This window comes from Mesoplodon densirostris, chromosome 10 (genome assembly GCF_025265405.1).
Source record: "Mesoplodon densirostris isolate mMesDen1 chromosome 10, mMesDen1 primary haplotype, whole genome shotgun sequence".
Classification (NCBI taxonomy): Eukaryota; Metazoa; Chordata; class Mammalia; order Artiodactyla; family Ziphiidae; genus Mesoplodon; species Mesoplodon densirostris.
The window spans coordinates 12319470-12338802 of NC_082670.1; the positions used below are offsets into that span (position 1 = coordinate 12319470).

The window sequence follows — 19333 nt, forward strand, 5'->3', positions numbered from 1 at the left end:
TAATAAAAATTTCAGAAATATATCTGTGTCACATACTAAAGGATATCTACAATGATACCTGTGTTTCTGTATGGTTTTTCCTTTCAGTTGGCTTTTTTGTTTCTAATTTTTTTCCCCTCATCAAAATCCATACTAGAGTACGTGACGATTTGCTCCACTGTGTTGATAGCTGAGATATAAAAGATACTTTATTAAAAGTATCATACATATCAACACTTCCTTATTTTGTTTCCTGAGACCTTGCTAGAAGTCTGGTTTGTTAATCTCTAATACTTAATTCATGATAACATATTAATGACTGATAACAGTGTAATAATTCTCTTGTAGAACTTTCATTTAAAAATAGATCCCTAGATCTTAGAGTGCCTTATCCCAAAGGGAGAAATTTTCTTTTCTTTTCAAGAATGATATTCTAATGGTAGAACTCTAACTATGTGGGCCAATTCACTACCTAAAAGGGCAGCAAATGATCTGTGGTCAACCTTGACCTTCGATTTGAGAAAGGAGATATTTAAGTGCCTCTCTTCACCTAGATAATGATTTGGGCTGTGGATAAGTAACATAAGTCAGTTACTTTTGTGGATGTAAAGGTCATTATGTTGGACTTTCACAATTTTTTTTTTCTCAACCACAATTTTAATTTTAGTTTTAATTTAATTTAATTTTTTTGGCCGTGACACGTGGCATGTGGGATCTTATTCCCTGACCAGGGATCAAACCCGAGCCCCCTGCAGTGGAAGCATGGAGTCCTAACCACTGGACTACCAGGGAATTCCCTTAAAATTATTGATGACTATTATAAAAATTGAAGTTGGGCTTAAATAATGCTCTACTACAGTATAAGCCCATCCGCTAAGCCAGCAAAGTCAAATACTTTGGCTGCTTCTTTATTTAAAAATTTGGGGAAGAGAAGAAAAATTTTTAGGCAGAAAAAGACATTCAACCTTTTTGAAGCTCATCTTTCCCCATTCTTTTTTTTTTTTTTTTTTTTTTTTTGCCGCTCCGCGGCATGTGGGATCTTCCGGGATCGGGGCACGAACCCGTGTCCCCTGCATCGGCAGGCGGACTCTCAACCACTGCGCCACCAGGGAAGCCCTTTCCCCATTCTTTAGGAGAAAGAACTCTCAGCCAATTGATGGTGCTAGATCTTGGGAAAAAGCAGGAACCTAGGATGAAAGCTGGAGGGGACAAGGTAGTTTTCTCAAAAGGGACACCCTTGTCCCAGATGTGGATATTGGACCCATCCTTGGACCACAATACTGAAAACTGAGAAGCTTCATTCCTTCCCCCCTTACCCCTACCTTTTCCCAATCCCCATACTTATGTACCCCAGAAACTTGTAAATCTTTGGATCAAGTAGGCAGTGGCTAGGAGATCAGGTGCTGGGAGTGCCATCTATAGAGTATCCTACTCTCATTTACCTCATCTTGTAAATTCATGTCACAGGGGAAGTGGATGCCAGAGAGCCACACAGCCTATCCCCATTACCAGACAAACACCTCAACCTCAGGACCTTTTGGGCACTGGTCATTTTCATTTGAAAGGTTAAATTTACAAGGCAACTGTATTAGTTTGCTGGGGCTGCCATAACAAAGTACAAGCTGGCTTAAAAAACAGAAATTTATGTCCTTGCCTCTCTGGAGGCTAGAAGTCCAAGACCAAGTTGTCCCCGCCGACTTATTTTCTTCTGAAGCCTCTCTCCTTCGCTTGTAGGTGGCTGACTTCTCCCCGTGTCTTCACATGGTCTTCCCTCTTTGTGTGTCTGTGTCCAAGTTTCCTCTTATAAGGACACCAGTTATACTGGATTAGGGCCCACTGTAATGACCTCATTTTAACTTAATTACCTCTCTAAAGATCCTATCTCCAAATGCAGACAACGTTCTGAGGTACTGTCAGTTAGTACTTCAACACTGCAATTTTTGTTGAGGACACAATTCAGTCCATAACAGCAGCAGACAAATATCATTTTTTTTTTTTTTTTTTTTTTTGCGGTATGCGGGCCTCTCACTGTTGTGGCCTCCCCCGTTGCGGAGCACAGGCTCCGGACGCGCAGGCTCCGGACGCGCAGGCTCAGCGGCCATGGCTCACGGGCCCAGCCGCTCCGCGGCATATGGGATCCTCCCAGACCGGGGCACGAACCCGTATCCCCTGCATCGGCAGGCGGACTCTCAACCACTTGCGCCACCAGGGAGGCCCAGCAGCAGACAAATATCATTTGTCAGAGGAATACATCCACACCGATCTTGAGTTTTAGACTCACTTTATGAAAATGTTTGGGTGTATTATGTAACTGAAGGAACATGAAATGTTTCATTTCGTTGTCCTCTCTTCTTTGGACATTGCACAAGAGAAGTGCTGGCTGGGAAGCAAAATGGAGATCTCTTAAGTACCACTTGTCAATCAGTTTCACTTCCCCAATAATTGCAACTCCTTGGTGGGAGCTGACCTCTTTGAAAGAGCACTCCAGATGCAGAGAATTATTTGTGAACAAAACAATCATTGGCACAGTGCCAAATTCCATTCATTTATTTCAGAAGCATTTATCTACCATGTGGAGATACTTTGCTAGGTAAGTACTAGGTACTTTGTAAGCAGGTAAATGGAGAGTATAAGGAATGTGATTCTGACCGTCTGTGTCTGAGACCTGGAAAAGTTTGGGACAGCTGCAGCCATATTGACATGGCTGAGAAATGTCCAAGGATCTGTTCTATAGTAATTTCAGAAAACCTAGCCTCCTTCCTCCTGGTTTCTCCTATCCTCTAGGTTGAGAGAATCTCAACCCATTTGGGATCCTAAGTTGCTTGGGAGGTAAGGATTCTCCTACCAGTCGGGGACCCTAGTCTCTTCTTGAAACATACTGACCCAAACAGAGTGCCTTAATCATGGACTGTGACAATCTCTCTATCTATCTATCTATGTATTTTTCTTTTCTTTTTTTTTTTTTTTGCTGTACGCGGGCCTCTCACTGCTGTGGCCTCTCCCGTTGCGGAGCACAGGCTCCGGACACACAGGCTCCGCGGCCATGGCTCGCGGGCCCAGCCGCTCCGCGGCATGTGGGATCTTCCGGGATCGGGGCACGAACCCGTGTCCCCTGCATCGGCAGGCAGACTCTCAACCACTGCGCCACCAGGGAAGCCCTCTATGTATTTTTCTATCTACACAACCATGTTGTATAAAATTGGTATGATCACAAACTACCCAGATTAGTACTGATTGGTACAGAATCATAGAATAGTAGATTTGGGAGGGTGTTTAGGCCACAGTCTCCTTCTTTACAAGTGAAGAAAGTGACGCCTAGCAAAGTGACTTGTCCAACGTCACAAAAACTGAGACTAAACCCCAAGTCTTCAGATTCCCAGTATAATCTCGCCTGTAAGCTATACTATATTGAATAACCACCCTGATGTTATAGTTTTTCTCTTTGTATCTGTATTTGTCCACAAGCATAAATGCCCCAAACCCTCTAAGATACCGTACACTGTTTGAAAGCCCTCACCTCCTTTATCTTATGCACATGCACACGTGGACACAAAAAGACATTGCCATTTTGTAGTAAGAAAGGCTTGATTGTGACACTGTGGGTCCCCTTGCCTTGTCCTGCATTTCTGGACTTCACCTGGGTTCAGTGCCTCCTCCCTTTTTCTCAGCCCAGGTGCCCTTCCTGTCTGAGGACTGTTGGGCTCCACTTTGCTCACTTAGGAGGGCTGCAAGGATCCAGAAAGGTGAAAGTGCAGAGAAAGGGGAGCATTCTAAGCAGGCACTGGGTACTCTTTGGATGGATGATGAATGAATAAATGAATGAATCAATGAACAAATGAAAGCTAAAAGGAGAGAAAAGAAAAAAAGAGAGGAGGCTGAGCTTCCAGATTCTTGGGGCTGAGGATGGGTAGACGGGGGTGGAGTTAAGGAATGGGGCCTCTTCTGCAGTCTCCTGGGAGGCTCAACACCAGAGCAGCTCATGGCCAGCCCTCCACTGAGTAGAGCCTAGAGGCCCCCTACTTCCTTCAGATGTCTTCCCTGACATTCCTTTCATGAGGGAAAACTCAGTGCTTTGTGTGCATGTTTTGAGGATAGGGTTTGTTTTATTCAATTTTATATCCTTAGTAAATGTTCAACAAATGTTTTTTTTTTTTCAGTGAATGCTTGACAACTGAAAGACAAACATCTGGAAATTAATAATCCACTAATTTCTAGTCACAGTATAACTGCTGGTGTCCGAATCTCTTCTGTTTTACTGTGTGTGTGTGTGTGTGTGTGTGTGTGTGTGTGTGTATGTGATCAGAAAGAAACATGGTCCTGGGTTTCTGTAAAGGTACGGATGAATCTGGGGTTTTGGAAACATTAAGATTTCGGAAAAGAACATAAACTCAGCAGATGTTACAGTTTTGCAGGAGATAGGCTCTGTTTTTGTTTAGCAGCACATGGATTCATCGGAGCCATGGGCAGAGGGTTGGATGGAGATTAACCAGCATCTTGAATTATGTGTCTGTGAAAACCTCAAAATGTGGAAGTTGGGGTGAACGAGAAAGTGTAGCCCTGGACTGAGCTGGACCCGTCTGGAATCAAACGCACCTCCAGGCTTCTGATTGGTGAAAGCTACTTTTCTCCTACGCTACTCCCTTTTGTGGCCCTGACAGAGTGAAGAGCTAATGATTCCTGTGGTGGCCTGTGATTGCCATTGCTTATTTGCTGCCCAGAATGTTTTTCTCCCACTCCTTCTGGTAACAAATTGTGCTCCACCACAATGTCCATGGTGGGAAACAAGTTTTCTTTGGAGCTACCTTCGCTGCCTGCTGACAGAAGAAAGAAATGCTGAGATGAATGGAGAGAGAACGAGAAGCAAGGAGATGGGGGAGATGATTACATCATTTATAGCCCTAAAACTAGGACTCCAGATTCCCCAGTTAGATGATGCACACCTCTCCACCCCTTTTTTTTCCATTAGCTATTTTCATGTGGGCTTCGTTCAGCTGCAACAGATGTCCTGGTTAATACAGTTCCTTTCCTCTTTCCCTGCCTACTTGGAATCTCTATGCCTCAGTTTCCTCATAATGATCCCCTGTGGTTTCGTTAATTACTGATAGATTTTTTTCCCCCAAACACAGAGTACCGGTATTATTATAAACAGTAACTTCTATTTTTAGGAACTGCAGGTTTCCCATCTTGGCTGCCTTACCAGAGTTTCTGAATTGGGGCCACCTCACTTTCAATAACACAAGACATAATCTAAGCAGAATAGTAATGATAGTCCAAAAATTTTAGAAAATCCAAAGAACCAGGGACTTCCAGTGACTTGTATAAACGAGGTCCATAGTCAACCAGTATAAAATATTATTTTACTGTATCTGGCTTGTGCTGTGGCGTTTAAGTGAAGCTTGACAAATAAGACTATAAATTCAGGGACGGGGAGCAGTGAATAACAAAAAGAACTGATGTCTTCTTGACATCACTCACTCTTAAGAAGGCTGTTTACATCTCGGTTTACCTTCTAGTGTTTTAAAATACTCCGGCAAATCTCAGCTTGAAATAGCTGTTCTACCTTCTCTCAATAGAAGCCCCTACCTCCTAAGTACACTGGCTCACAGTTATTTATAAACCTGATGTCAGTCAAAGATTATTTTTTACATCCCTCCTCCTAACTCCCTTCCCCCTACATACCAAGATAGACCTATATAAAATTAGAAACTTCACATAAAGTATTCAGTCACTTAGGTAAGAATTATTGTCAGTCAGCAATCATTTTTGAAGCATAAATTCATCATATTGGGTGAAGCACGTCTCTGAGACTGTTCCATGGATACCAGCTCCTTAAAAATAGGCTTCTGTGGCCAAAGTAGTTTGGAAAACTATATGCCTCTTAGGGATTTTAAACTCTAAAGTATCTTTGGGTAAGTTAGAAATTCCAAATCTATCTCCTCAAACATCCTTTTCTTTCAGTATCTGGTAACATGGAATAATGTGTCTTGGACCACATTTTAGAAAACCAGGGAGGTGGCCTGCACAAGGGATGCAGAAACAGGAGGCCTGGCTTTGACTCCTGGCTCTGACACCCTACTAGTTATATGAACTTGAGGAAATCGTAACCTCTTACTATTTCATTTTCAAACTGGAAGAGTGAAGATGGTAAGACCTATCTTTTTTTTTTTTTTTTTTTTTTTTTTGCGGTACGCGGGCCTCTCACTGTTGTGGCCTCTTCCGTTGCGAAGCGCAGGCTCAGCGGCCATGGCTCACGGGTCTAGCCGCTCTGCGGCATGTGGGATCTTCCCGGACCGGGGCACGATCCCGTGTCCCCTGCATCGGCAGGCGGACTCTCAATCACTGTGCCACCAGGGAAGCCCAGTAAGACCTATCTTAATCTGGGTTGTTTTATGGGTTAAATTATATTATTATGACTGTGCTTTAAACACTATAACAAGTTATGTAAATGAAAGGTATCATTAGATATCACAGAGAAATATAAGGTTGTATTAGGCAATTAATAACATACAAGTATAAAGAAATCTGCCCTAGTAATCCTTACCCAATAATTATGTATTTAAGTCTACTTAGGGGGGCCAGCACTGAGAGGGCAACAGGAAGCACAGTACAAAGGTCAAAGTAGGATTAGAGCATGTTGGATTCACAAATTTCTTTCGTGATAATTGAATTTAACCCTCTCATTTTATTGACGATGAAGCAGAGGCCCACAGGAGTCAAATGAATGGCTTAAGGTCACTCAGAGAGTTAACATTAGAAACATCTGATTCCCACCCAGTGGTGGGCCTCACTGCCCAAGGGCTGCCTCAATATGAGACAAATCATGGCTCCAGTGAGATTTTCAATCTAAATAGGAGAGACAAGATATACAAATGACATAATCAGAAAACAAAGACAACATGGAATAAAATTTTAAAGCTCAAAAAATGGGGCTGATGGTAACCGTGTGAGGTGAGAGATATGTTAATTAGTTTGACTGTAATAGCCATTTCATAATGAATATACGGGCTTCCCTGGTGGTACAATAGTTAAGAATTCGCCTGCCAGTGCAGGGGACACGGGTTCAAGCCCTGGTCCGGGAAGATCCCACACGCTGTGGAGCAACTGAGCCCGTGCACCACAGCTACTGGGCCTGTGCTCCAGAGCCCATGAGCCACAACTACTGAACCCACGTACCATAACTAATGAATCCTGCGCGCCTAGAGCCTGTGCTCCACAAGAGAGAAGCCACCACAATGTGAAGCCTGCGCACCTCAAAGAAGAGTAGCCCCCGCTCGCTGCAACTAGAGGAAGCCCGTGCGCAGCAACGAAGGCCCAACACAGCCAAAAATAAGTAAAATAAATAAATTTTAAAAATATGTATATATATACACTTGAGTGGTAAGTTTCCACACCTCTTTAAAAAAATGAATATGCATATCCAAACATCACGCTATACACCTTAAATACGTGTAATTTTTATTCTTAAAAGATGTGGCTGAAGTAACGGGGCAATGAGAATTCAAGAGGAGGAAGCCCAGCAGCCAGGCTGAACTGGAGATAAGACTGGAGCTGGGGCCTTAAAGAATATACAGCACTATGGTGGGTTTGGATACTGGAAGAGGAGAAACAGTAGTGCTCCAAAACGCAACTGGAGATGATAGTCAAGAGACTAAATGGCTGGCAAAAGTCTAAATAGTCAGGCATTATAGTTTGGGTGAAATATTCATCAGTAAGCATTTACTGGACCCTGCCAAATTCTAAGAAATTTCTGGAGCTTTGGGGCAGGGATGAGAAGTAGACAACATGGTCTCTGACTTTAGAAAGCTTATTTTTTATTTGGAGAGGAGATGGGAACATAAGACAAAATTGGAGAATGTAAGCATATATGGATATAATACAGGGGGGCAGGGAAGATGGGCTATTAAGGCAGGATTTCTGGAGAAGATGAACCTTGACTTCTTAGGAGAACCATGGCTGTGATTCATGTGTGGAAGCACGTGGGATAATGTGTGTCATCCCTGCATTAAGAGGGAAATTTCAATATGCATATAATATAGGACTGTGGATTATTCTACTGTCCTTGGTTTTTACTTTTTATTATTGTATTTTATTTTTATTTTTTTGCGGTACGCGGGCCTCTCATTGTTGTGGCATCTCCCGTTGCGGAGCACAGGCTCTGGATGCGCAGGATCAGTGGCCATGGCTCACGGGCCTAACTGGGATCTTCCCGGACCGGGGCACGAACCTGTGTCCCCTGCATTGGCAGGCGGACTCTCAACCACTGCACCACCAGGGAAGCCCAGTCTTTACTTTTTAATTGCTTCCTTGTCATTTCTTTTTTAAAATAAGTTTATTTTATTTATTTATTTTTGGCTGCGTTGGGTCTTCGTTGCTGCGCACAGGCTTTCTCTAGTTGCGGCAAGTGGGGGCTACTCTTGGTTGCGGTGTGAGGGCTTCTCAATGCAGTGGCTTCTCTTGTTGCGGAGCACGGGCTCTAGGCACTCAGGCCCAGCAGTTATGGCTTGTGGGCTCTAGAGCACGGGCTCAGTAGTTGCGGTGCACGGGCTTAGTTGCTCCAAGGCATATGTGGGATCTCCCGGGACCAGGGCTCAAATCCCTGTCCTCTGCATTAGCAGGCGGGTTCTTAACCATTGTGTCACCAGGGAAGCCCCCTTGTCATGTCTTATAGGAACTCAAACGGCAGACTAGAATGCTTGGTTAAATATGGTTGCCCATGCAGATTTGGACCCAGAATAGTAAGTGCCTGCTCTTGTGTCTGATGATTTGCCACCTCTTCCTCTTTCACTTCCATCATGTTCCCAGGCTTCCTACAGTGGATAATTGATCTAATTAAGGGCATAAAATGTAAGATTAAGGAATGATCTTTAGACTCTGCCCTATTAGTCACCATTCCCTCCAGCTAACCAGTTCCCAAGTCCTATTGACTTTTGACATTCTAAGTATTTCTCAACGTGTTCTCTGCTAGCTCTGCTATTTCCTCTGCTGCTGGATTCAGATCATAACCATTTCTCACCTCATTTATGCAATAACATTGCAACTGGTTTCCAGCTCTCCCTGCCTCTCTTTTCTTCAGTCCTCAATTTCATCTCTCACAATCAGAATTACTTTTCAGAAACACAAGTTCGCTTTATGCGGCTAGTAAAAATCCTTCTGAGCTTCTTGTTTCGCTTACAGGCAAAGTCCAAAGTGGAGCACAGAACCTTTCTGGTCCTGGCTCCTGCTCACCTCTCAGTTTCATTTTTGGTCGCTCCCAAACAAAACTGAGTCCCATCCATAAGTGTGGTTGTTTTTTTAGGTCTCATGTTTTTGTTTTTAATGCGGGAAAGTTGCTCAGCATTCTTCAAACTGCTGATCTCCTACTCATCTTTCAAAACTCCTTCATTCCTGGTCACCTCAGCTAAGCATTCCCTTTAGCACCTTTTCTGTAATGCAAATACAGTACTTTTTAGAGGTATCATAACTGGTCGTAGAGTCTGCCTTTTCTACTGAGCTGTGTGTTTCTTGACAAAGAACTTTCGGTCTCTCTCTCTCTCTGTGTCTTCAGGAAGGAGACCAGTACTGGCACACAGGTCCTGTAGGAGCACTGTACCTAGTGAGGTCTTCCCCCACCCTCTCATCCCCTACTTCACGACTTGGAAGAGGTCAAGAGACCTGCTGTGAGAGGTAAAAATCGTCAGGAGAGAGAGAATTCACTTACAGAAAATGAAAAAGAGGAGGAAAAGGTAATCTATGGCTTTGCCAAGATGGCAGGGAAAGGAAGCTCATCAGGAGACAGTGACTTCCACAACAGGAAAGCCTTCCAACGGCTAAAAAGGCCAACCTATTTTCCTTTTCAGGGAAAGCGACGCTAATGTTATACACATCTTTTGGAAACGAGCGAACAGCCCTCAAGCCTCAATGAGAATGGTTTTTCAAATGTGGTGACCTGGAGACAGGCCCGCAGCAGAGTTCTCTGGGCCTGGGGACAGAGGTGCCCAGCCTCAGGGGCTAGCTGAGGGAACCTAGAAGAAACCCAGCTCTGTTCTTTAGTATTTTGCCTGGGGATGGGCAGATCTGACATTAAACTTCCTGAAAGCTAGTGAAAACCCTAAGAGTGTGGAGAAGTGGAGACCACCAGAATACAGGTCATAAAGATCAGAAAGTCTTCTGAAACCACCTCGTTGTAACCTAACCATCAAGTCACGTGGGTGGCCAGTATGGAAACGTGGAGTCTGTTCTATGGGGTCCTTCAGCATAGGCGCCATGTGAAGGCTCAGAGGGTCGTTTATTTTTCTCATTGTGAAAGGGACATATGACGCGTTATTTCAATTTAGAAGGCAGATTTTCTTTTTTTAAAAAAAAGGAAAAGTAATACTTAAAAAGTATTTTAAAGCAGCACTTTATTTCATTTATCAAAAGCTTCTAATAACTTGCCTGGTTCTCGGCTGGGTTCACATTATTATATAATCCACCCCACAAGGTTTGATGGTCACTAATTTGCTGATGAGGAAGCTGACCAGCTCAGAGAGGCCGTCGGGTACCGTTTAGGAAGGGGCCCAGGGGTGGTTTGAATCCAGGTTTCTTACCTCGTGCCTGACACCTTTCTAGACACCAGGTTCTCCCTTCAAAGACTAATGCAGGTAAAACCTAACAACTGTGATACTTTAGAGGTAAGGAGAAGCTGAGTAACGGGAAGGAGAATTGAAGGTATGGGAATGAGTACGAGGGCGTATTTATTCCACTTTTTCATTTCTTAAAAGGGTTGCCCGAGAGGAGATGCTTTAGAACATCACTTCTGTAAAACCACGGTGAAAACGAGGAAATTAACAATGCAGAAAGGCTACGAGAGACTTGACAAAGTTGTTAATAATGCGAAGGCCGAAGAGATACACCAGGCCCTCCCTACTTCATTTATACTGACGATTAAATAAGCACAACAGGGGGCAGAGGCCGGTAGAAAGCGGGCTCTCGCGTGGCTACCGCCGTTGACATTCCTGGCACTCGGCGTTCCAGATGCTTCCTTACGGTGTGCGTGTCTGTGTGGCTCGGGCTCCATATTCCACTCGTTTCCCCCTCAACGTTTTAGTCTCGCTCACAGGCGCCCGAGACGCAAAAGACGGCGGGAGCAGCCAAGATCGAGCGTGATCTCCTTAAAGACGGAGATCTTTTGTAGCAGGCGGCGGCCGGGGCTTCCCTTCTGGGGTCCCCCTACCCCGAACGCCGTCCTCGCCCGCCGGGCCGCGTGCCGCGCCGGGAGGTGGCCTTTCCGCGCGGGAGGCGCGTGCGGCCGCGGGCAGAGGTGACCTCGGGCTCCCCCGAGTCCGACCGCGGCACGCTTCGTGCGGCGACGCGAGGCGGTGTCCTGAGGTGACACCGGCTGCGCCGCCGAAGCAGCAGGCGCCGCCGATCAACTAGTTCGCACCGAGGATTCCTCTTGGTGCGTGGCCCAGTTTTCCTTAGGACTGGCTCCAACCCCTCGCCGACACCGCCCCCCGCGCCGCCACGCTCCGAGGCCTTCCCCTGGGACGCCGCGCGTCCCCCCCACGGCCGCTCGGCGCGGGCCGGCGCGCGCGCGATTCCTCGATTCCACAGGCGGTTTGCGCCGCGGGTGGGGGCGGGGCGCGCGGGGAGGGGGGCCGGCCGCCGCGGGGGGGGAGGGGGGCCGCGGCCGGGGGCCAGGGGGCGGGCCGGCGTGGGGAGTTCCTTGCTCGCGGACCACACGCTCTGCGGGCCAATCCCGAGCCAGCCTCTCTCAGTGTCACACGCGGGACACGTCCAGGCGTTTGTTGGCAGGGCCGGCGAGGGGGAGGGGGCGGGGAGGAGGGAGGGGAATTGAGTGACAGGCTTGCGGGGCAGGCTGGGAATTGTAGTTCCCAGCTCCCGTGGCCATAGCCATTTTGTAGTCGGGGGACTACAACTTCCAGAAGATCAAGGGGACCATTCTAAGGTGCCCCGGGAATAGGCGGCTCTCCCCGGGGCCGGCCGTCCTGGGGCACTGGCACCCAGCAGCCCGGCTGCAGGTAGACACGAGGCGTGGCGGGGGCTAGCGTGTGGCGGCTGTGGGGTGAGCGGCAGGCTGGGGAAAGGGGGTGAGGTGGAGCGACCGAGCGTGCCATGCATTGAGCTAGGGAGCCTCTCTCAATTCCACTCTGAGGCTCGGCGTGGGAGCGATGTCTGAGGGGTAGCCCGGGAAGGGTTCGTCGAGGCCTCTCGGGTGTCTCGTCGACGGGGCTGCGGGGGTCCTCTGGGCTCGGCCAGGGGCGGTCGGCACCGGAGGAGGCGGGCGCTTGGTGGCCCAGCTGTGGGAGTTTTCGGCTAGCGTCCGGCGGGGAATTATCCGAGGAGCCCTAACTTGTATAAAAGCAGAGTCCATTTAAAGTTGGGCTGGATAGCCTCTCTCTCATTGGTTAGGGGGCTTGGAAAAAAGAGACTCGGCGAGCCCTCGCTGTGGTGCTGCCGCCGCCGCCGCCGCCGCCGCTGGAGTTGACTCTTCTGCTCGCACTGCTGCTGCAGCACAAACGTGACTTCCAACATTTTTTATTTATCTTTCCTTTTTCTTTTCCAAGATGTAACTACGGATCAGACACTAAGGACCTTCACGTTTCGCTGATGTAGTTTTTGGAGGAAAAAGGGGGGGGAGTGAAGGGCGTCGGTTTTTTTTTTGTGTGTGTGTGTGTTTCGGGGGAAATTTTCCATTATGAGTGTTTTACTAAAGTGAAATTTTTTTTTGTTTGCTTCGTCTTTGGCTTTTTTTTTTCCTTCCCAATTTCGGATTTATTTCAAGGCGAATCGGGCTTTGGGGGAAGAGGAAGAAAAGTCGGATTCCAAGATCAACCACCACCACCAACAACAATAAAAACCACCAGGATATTTTTTTGCAAATTTCTGACGGCTTTAAATTCATGAAGCAATTGTCCCCTTTTGCAATCAGCATTTGGATCTCAGAATGAGCAAGGAAAGACCCAAGAGGAATATCATTCAGAAGAAATACGTAAGTGCTCCTAACAACACATCCTTTGACTTGTAGTTTTAAGCAATGGCTGTGAATGTCAAGTTTATAGATAATTCTGCAGCTGAAGGGTTTTAAACACAGCGTCCGATAAGGCTGTTTCTTTCTTTTCTGAAAGAAGGCTTTTTCAGGCAAAGTCGTGTCTGCCTAGTTTGGACGAAAAAACAGATTGGTGTAGCGATACCTCCAGTGAATAAATTGACCTCGAATGACACAACCATAATCTAGTTTTAGATGAAAGGCAGGGGATTTTGGTGGAGCCTGGGTGGGGGTGTAGGGGCTGCGGTAATGTGCCTAAACTGCATTCTCCGGCGGATTTGGCCCCTATTGCACTTTGCATGCAAATGAGCCTGTGTTATTATTATTAATGTTATTTGGGAAATCGTGTAACGCATGTGTGTTGGAAGCCCTTTAAGTTGCAATCGAGGGTCCGATTATGGCGATCTTGTTCCTTGCACTGGCACATCAAATTTAATGTATGTGGTCGTTTTGGCTTATTTGGTTCGCAACATAAACCAATTGGGAATCGTGTTACAGCGAATGCATTTGTTGGGATTGACTTTAATAATGGGACTGGTTTTGTTTAAAAATTCATGGTTTCTAGTTTTAGGGGGAAAAAGACATACAATATAGCTAATGTTTTTAAGAAGGCATGTGAATGCATATGTAAGTGACTACAAATAATTACTCCCAGTTAACTGGCCTTCTGAAATTGGGTGATTATTGAGAGATTTAACTGGTGTGGAATAGTTAAATTTGTTTTGTGCATAGTACAGCTACGTTTTGATTGGCACGGGTAGTGTTTTTGTTTTGTGTGTGGTGGCTTTTTTTTTTTTAAGTTTGGGGGGAGGGAGGGGAGAGGGGGTCCGAGGATTAACCAAATATGCACTCGAGTGATCGGTGATTAGCTGCATGCTTTAAATCAAAGAACCCATTAAAAAAAAAAAGGCCAAATGAACACACATTAGGAATAATGCAGTGTTATAAGAAAGTTTTATTTAACTCGGGTCGACAAATTGGTCTTAATGTTTTCCCTTTTTGAGCAGTGTGATGTGTGTAATGGGAGATGACCTTCGGGGCACTGGTTTTGTAAAAAATAGATTTAATGGAAAAGCTGAATATCTCTTCTTGAGGGCTGATCCTAATCTAGACACGTAAACTTCAACTATGAAAGAAATGCAAGGTTAAATAATCAAGCCTAACTTAAAAAGCTGTTCCCTAAAGAATTTAAGAATTAAAATACATCCGCATTGCAGAGGGCTGGGGAGAATGCAAAGGACTAGTTTAAACTCGGGCAGTAGAAACTGCAGGGAGACAACCTTGCCTGCGAGCGTGGACGCCTTCCCGGGGCACATCCGATCCCGGTGCAGCCACAAAGCAAAAGGGGTAGAACTTGGATCAGAGCCACCCCCACCCCCGCCCCAGTCATCGCGAAGTTGGGGAGCGGCGTGGGGTGGGATGTTTTGTTGCCGGTGGTCAGCGGATTGTGTCGAGTCCTGGCGTCCGGCCTCCTGCCCGTGGCTGGCGGCGGCCGCGGGAGGCAGAGCACGAGTTAACGCTCGGGGAGCGGAGCCCGTGTTCCCGATGTGCTCTAGCCGGCTGCGAAGGGGAGGGCGCGCGGGGGTCGCGGCGGGCTGGGCCGGGGCCCGGAATACGCGCGCGGCCTGTAGGGGGCGGGCTGCAGGCTCCGGGCTGCAGGCTCCGGGCTCCGGGCTGCGGGCTCCGGGCTCCGGGCTCCGGGCGGGCGGCGCTGGCCGGCGGGCTGGCGGATGGGTGGGTGGGGCGCGGGGGCGGTGCGGCCGGTTGGCCTGGGGAGGGGGCGGTGCGGCGCGCGGGGCGGGGGCGCGGCGGGGAGGGGGCGGGTGGCGCGCGGCTGCGGCGGGCGCCCCCCAGCGCGCGCACGGCGGAGCATGGCGGCGGCGGCACGGCCGGCTCCCCGCGGCCCTGCCCGCTGGCTCCAGTGCGGGCCAGAGAGCAACAGGTTAAGCCGGCGAGACGTCAGCGCGCCCCCTTCCCGCCCCCTGATTCCTCCCCCGCCTCGCGCCGGCCTCCCCTCCCTCCCTCCGCCCCCCGCGGCTCCGGGTTCCCGGACGCTCCGGCCGCGTTCTTTTGTCATTGTGACGTCACAAAGGGACGGGCCCGGGTGGAACCTTCTCCTCCTCCGTGACGTCAGAAGTCGGGCGGGAGGTTCCAGCGCGGCGGGGCTGCGGGGGAGGAGGGAGCGGCGCGGAGGCGGGGGTTGCCGCGTGGGAGGAGGAAGTGGAGGAGGAGGAGGATGCGACCGGCCTCGGCCTTCCGCAGCGAAACGCCGCGCTTCCCTCCAGGTGAGCGCGGGGAGCCTGTGGTCCCCCTGCGAGCGCCCCCGACCCAGCTGATTCTATTTAGGGGGTGGGGAGCAGGGCGGAGACGCTTTCTGTCTGCAGAAACGTTTTCGTTTCCCCTGTTTCCAGGTCCGCTGATGCTGTGGCATTACTGCGGTGGTGGTCGTGTTCTCTCGTCAACGCTTTTGAAAAGCAGGGAAACTTCATGCAGGGAAGCTTGGCTTTGTAGGAGAACCATGTTGTGGATTTGGCCACCTTGCCACTTTTAAGTCCTGTTGGGGGTGTCTCGGCAGGATGTGGCGGGATGCCTTTCTGGGTGATGTTGCACAGCATTAACTGTTGCTCTTTATGGATGCCTTGAAACACCAGAGTGGCACTTCTTCGCTGTGCCAGCTCTAGGCCTATTGAGTATTTTAGGGGGTGGGGCAGACGGGGGAAGACTGTCATTGATGCGCGTGCTTGAAAGAGCACTGGACTGCAAGTCTAAGGTGTTCTGGGCTTAGTTCTTGAGAACTGGAGAACAAGAGGCTGGAAATCTGGGTCTGTTTACTCTTCTGTAAAATGGAAAAAGTAATATGTGCCTTTGCCACTTCACTTAATATGAGATCACGTGCTTGAGATAATGTCCGTGGAAGATGTAAAACAGTATGTATGTTCTTTCAATGTAAGGTGGAATTATTACTTGAGCTCGTGGAAGGCAGCACATTTCCTGCAAGTAGTCTCAAAAGCCTTAGATGCCTGCCGCGTTCCCGTTTAGTTTATTGCTTTAGCAAAGCAGAGTTTGGGGGTGGGATTGTAGATGGCAGGCTTTGGGATAAATGATTGTTATATTTCATATTAAATGACGTCCTTGAGAAACTCATAAATTGCACTGTAATCCTGTCTTAATTGCTGGGTACGATTCCCGCTACAGTACCTTAAATAACTAAAAACATTTGCCTTTCAAAGCCCTAATTCACTTGGAGAATAAAAACAGTTGCCTGTTTTGCTCTATGCGTATTTTATGCCATTTCTATCACTCCACTGGTTGGTTATTCCTAGGCAGAATAACAGATGATACCCAGGTTGCAAAAGCATTTCATCTTTGATGCTTTATAGCAGGTATGAGTTTGAAATAAAAACTCTGCCCCATGAAGATATGATTCATAGTTAGCATGAAAACAGATTACCAGTTTGATTCCTAGGACAGCTCAAGCAGAATTTGTAACACTAGGCTGTAAATTTTAAGTACCTAATTTTCTGAGTTAAAAGTGCAGTATGATTGAAAAAACTGGGAAAAGTTTGTGTTACCAGATTCAAAAGTGGGATTTACTATAATTACATAAAATTGTAAAGAAAAAAATAGAACGATACCAACATGTAGTGGTAGGATTTATGAGCTTCTGCCCCCCGTGGTGCCCCCTTTCCCCCCCATTTTACACCCAGTTGAATTATCTTACAGTTCTGGGGGAAGAATGTACACATTATTTAATTGCTACACTTTTCCTTTTTTAAAAATATTTATTGATTAACAAATATCGAGTATATATGGTGTACTGCTATAAAAGTTAATGGTGTTTTTTAAAAAAAATTTATTTTGGTTTTGGCTGCATTGGGTCTTTGTTGCTGTGTGCGGGCTTTTCTCTTGTTGCAGTGAGCGGGGGCTACTCTTCGTTGTGGTGCGCGGGCTTCTCATTGCAGTGGCTTCTCTTGTTGCGGAGCACGGGCTCTAGGCACGCAGGCTCAGTAGTTGTGGCGTATGGGCTTAAGTTGCTCCGTGGCATGTGGCATCTTCCCGGACCAGGGCTCAAACCCGTGTCCCCTGCATTGGCAGGCCAACTCCTAACCACTGCGCCACCAGAGAAGCCCAGCTTTTCCTTTTTTGAGCTGTTTTTTTGCTTTCTGTCTGTCTCTAGTAGTGGAGAAAACTTTTCTCTTTGTTACATAGTCTCGCGCAGAGACAATTTAGCAACTGTCACTGTCTGGAGAGATTATAGAAGGAATATTGTCAACTTAAGAGTCCAAAGTGTGTCACTGAAATTTAAAAAAAATTATGTTTAAAAATAATCCAGTTTGAGTTATTATTACTTCGGTTATTATTACTTTACTGTAGACCTGACTTGGGTGTCCCCCATAGCCATTGGCCCAAATAGCCAGTTAGAATTATTTGGTACTTAGATGGTTTAATGGCTGTTTCCTCGGTCATAGGAGGTTAGGCCAGTTCCTGTTGCTGGGCTGCGGGCTATTGACTCTCTTACAAACGTCTTGGAAATAACTCCAGTGCTAATACATATCCTGTTCCAAAGGTTATTTAAACTTTCCTCCTTCAGAAAGGGAAAATCTTTTGGAGTATGTAACCGATGTTTCTTAGATTCAAAATAGGACCCTTTTCTTCCTTTCAAAGACGACGTGGGAAAGTCATATTAAGTCCAGTACATTAAAACACTCGGTAAAGGCTAAGCTGGACTTTTTTTTAAAATTTAATGATAGTTTCATTTAACCTTAGTATAATAAAAATATTATCTTAACATGTAATCAGTACAAAAGTTGCTAAGATCTTTTGCCTTCTTTTTTTATCTTGTGTCTTTGAAATGTGGTGTCTTTTTTTAACCCTTACAGGGCAACTCAGTTTGGACTAGTCATTTCAAAAGTTTAAGAGCTACGTATGACTAATAGCTATCCTACTGAACAGTGCAGATCTATGTAACCAGAGGTGTATGTAATGTAGCATGGTGTCTGCATTGGTGACAAACCTCAAGTTCTATAAAATTGCACGCTAAAAATTACAGGGCTAGTGGAAAAATAAGGATGAAACATGTCACTCAAAACATATAACTTCGGTGAAGTGAACGGTAATGAGTCAGTAATGTGGATCTGGAAAAATGACATGAAATGATCAGGCAGGCAGCTCAGACTCCAGAGTGAAGAGTTGTTACACTGACAGTCTTTTATGTAGAATAGAGCTGATACTGCCAGGGTAGTATGGATGGAAGTATGCTGTTAGCCGTAGGCATTGGTTTTTTTTTGTTTGTTTTATGGGGCTTTTTTGGGTAGATGCACACTTTTGTAGTTCTGAGTTTTTTAAAAATCGTGACTGGATGCTGAAAAGCTGGTCTCTTTTTAGGGTTTGCCCTTGATCATGATGGTCTGAGGACCTGACTCCTGACATTTTCATCCAGATGGTTAAAAGTTTTGCAGCTTAAGAGGTTTAGTTATTGGAATTCTGCTTGCATTGTTTTGGTGCTCCTGTTACTGGTCCAGGTCTCAGTCTCCCCTAGGATTATAATAACAGCACTCCTACTAATCGCCTTCCACCTACCCAGCCTCCCTGGTTCTCCTGGCTGCAGAACATCCTGGCTGTGATATCTCAGCACAAAGCTCCTGGCCAGTGGGCAGGCCTGGGAAGTGTGTGCTCCTGTCCCCTTTGGCTCCTTCCCATATAGACGACTTGCCAAGTGTCAGTTGTTTATTTCCAAATCTGGTTATTCCAGTTAGACTTATTATTGCAATTTCGGTTAAATATTATGTAAACCTTTGAACGAATGTGAAAAGAGAGTTGGTTTCTATGAAAGCTTGAAGCTGAATGTTTGAGAACCCTTGATAAAAGTGAAGTACTAAAAAAAATGAGACGGTTACATTAGATGTGGGCCCGCCATTTTCCCCATTTAAAAAGCTTGGGGAAAATCTGTAAGGATTCTGCACACGTTGCTTTACAAGTGGTTCCCTTTTAAGAACCAAGCTTCACTTACGGCCAAACTTCCTTCCCAACAAACAAAAAAGCATAACATGGAGCCCCAAGAATTCTCAAAAGTATCTGTAACAGCACATTTATGTGTTCATTATGTTACATGTACTATGTGTATATGTATATAATCTACGTATCTGTATAAGTAGATATATATATATATTTTTAAAGATTTCCTGCTTAATAAACTTTATATTAGCTAACCAACGTATGGTCCCTATCAGCTCTGATAAGAGTGCTTCCTTTGTATTTAGCCTTAATCCTCAAATATTAAACTAGACTAGCTTATCTAGTTCACGCCAGGTAACATAGATAAAATGT

General features: G+C 46.4%; 1 protein-coding gene across 2 annotated transcripts in view; it reads left to right on the plus strand.

The window, feature by feature from the left end:
- The first annotated feature begins 11870 nt into the window (after positions 1 to 11870).
- JARID2 (jumonji and AT-rich interaction domain containing 2) overlaps positions 11871 to 19333 on the plus strand; it is a 245507-nt gene continuing 238044 nt past the window's right edge. For both annotated transcript variants that reach the window (XM_060110539.1, XM_060110540.1), the window contains exons 1-2: positions 11871 to 11978; positions 12743 to 12949. In XM_060110539.1, coding sequence (XP_059966522.1) covers positions 12905 to 12949 — 45 coding nt within the window. In that variant the 5' untranslated portion in view covers positions 11871 to 11978; positions 12743 to 12904. The remainder of the gene's footprint in view (positions 11979 to 12742; positions 12950 to 19333) is intronic.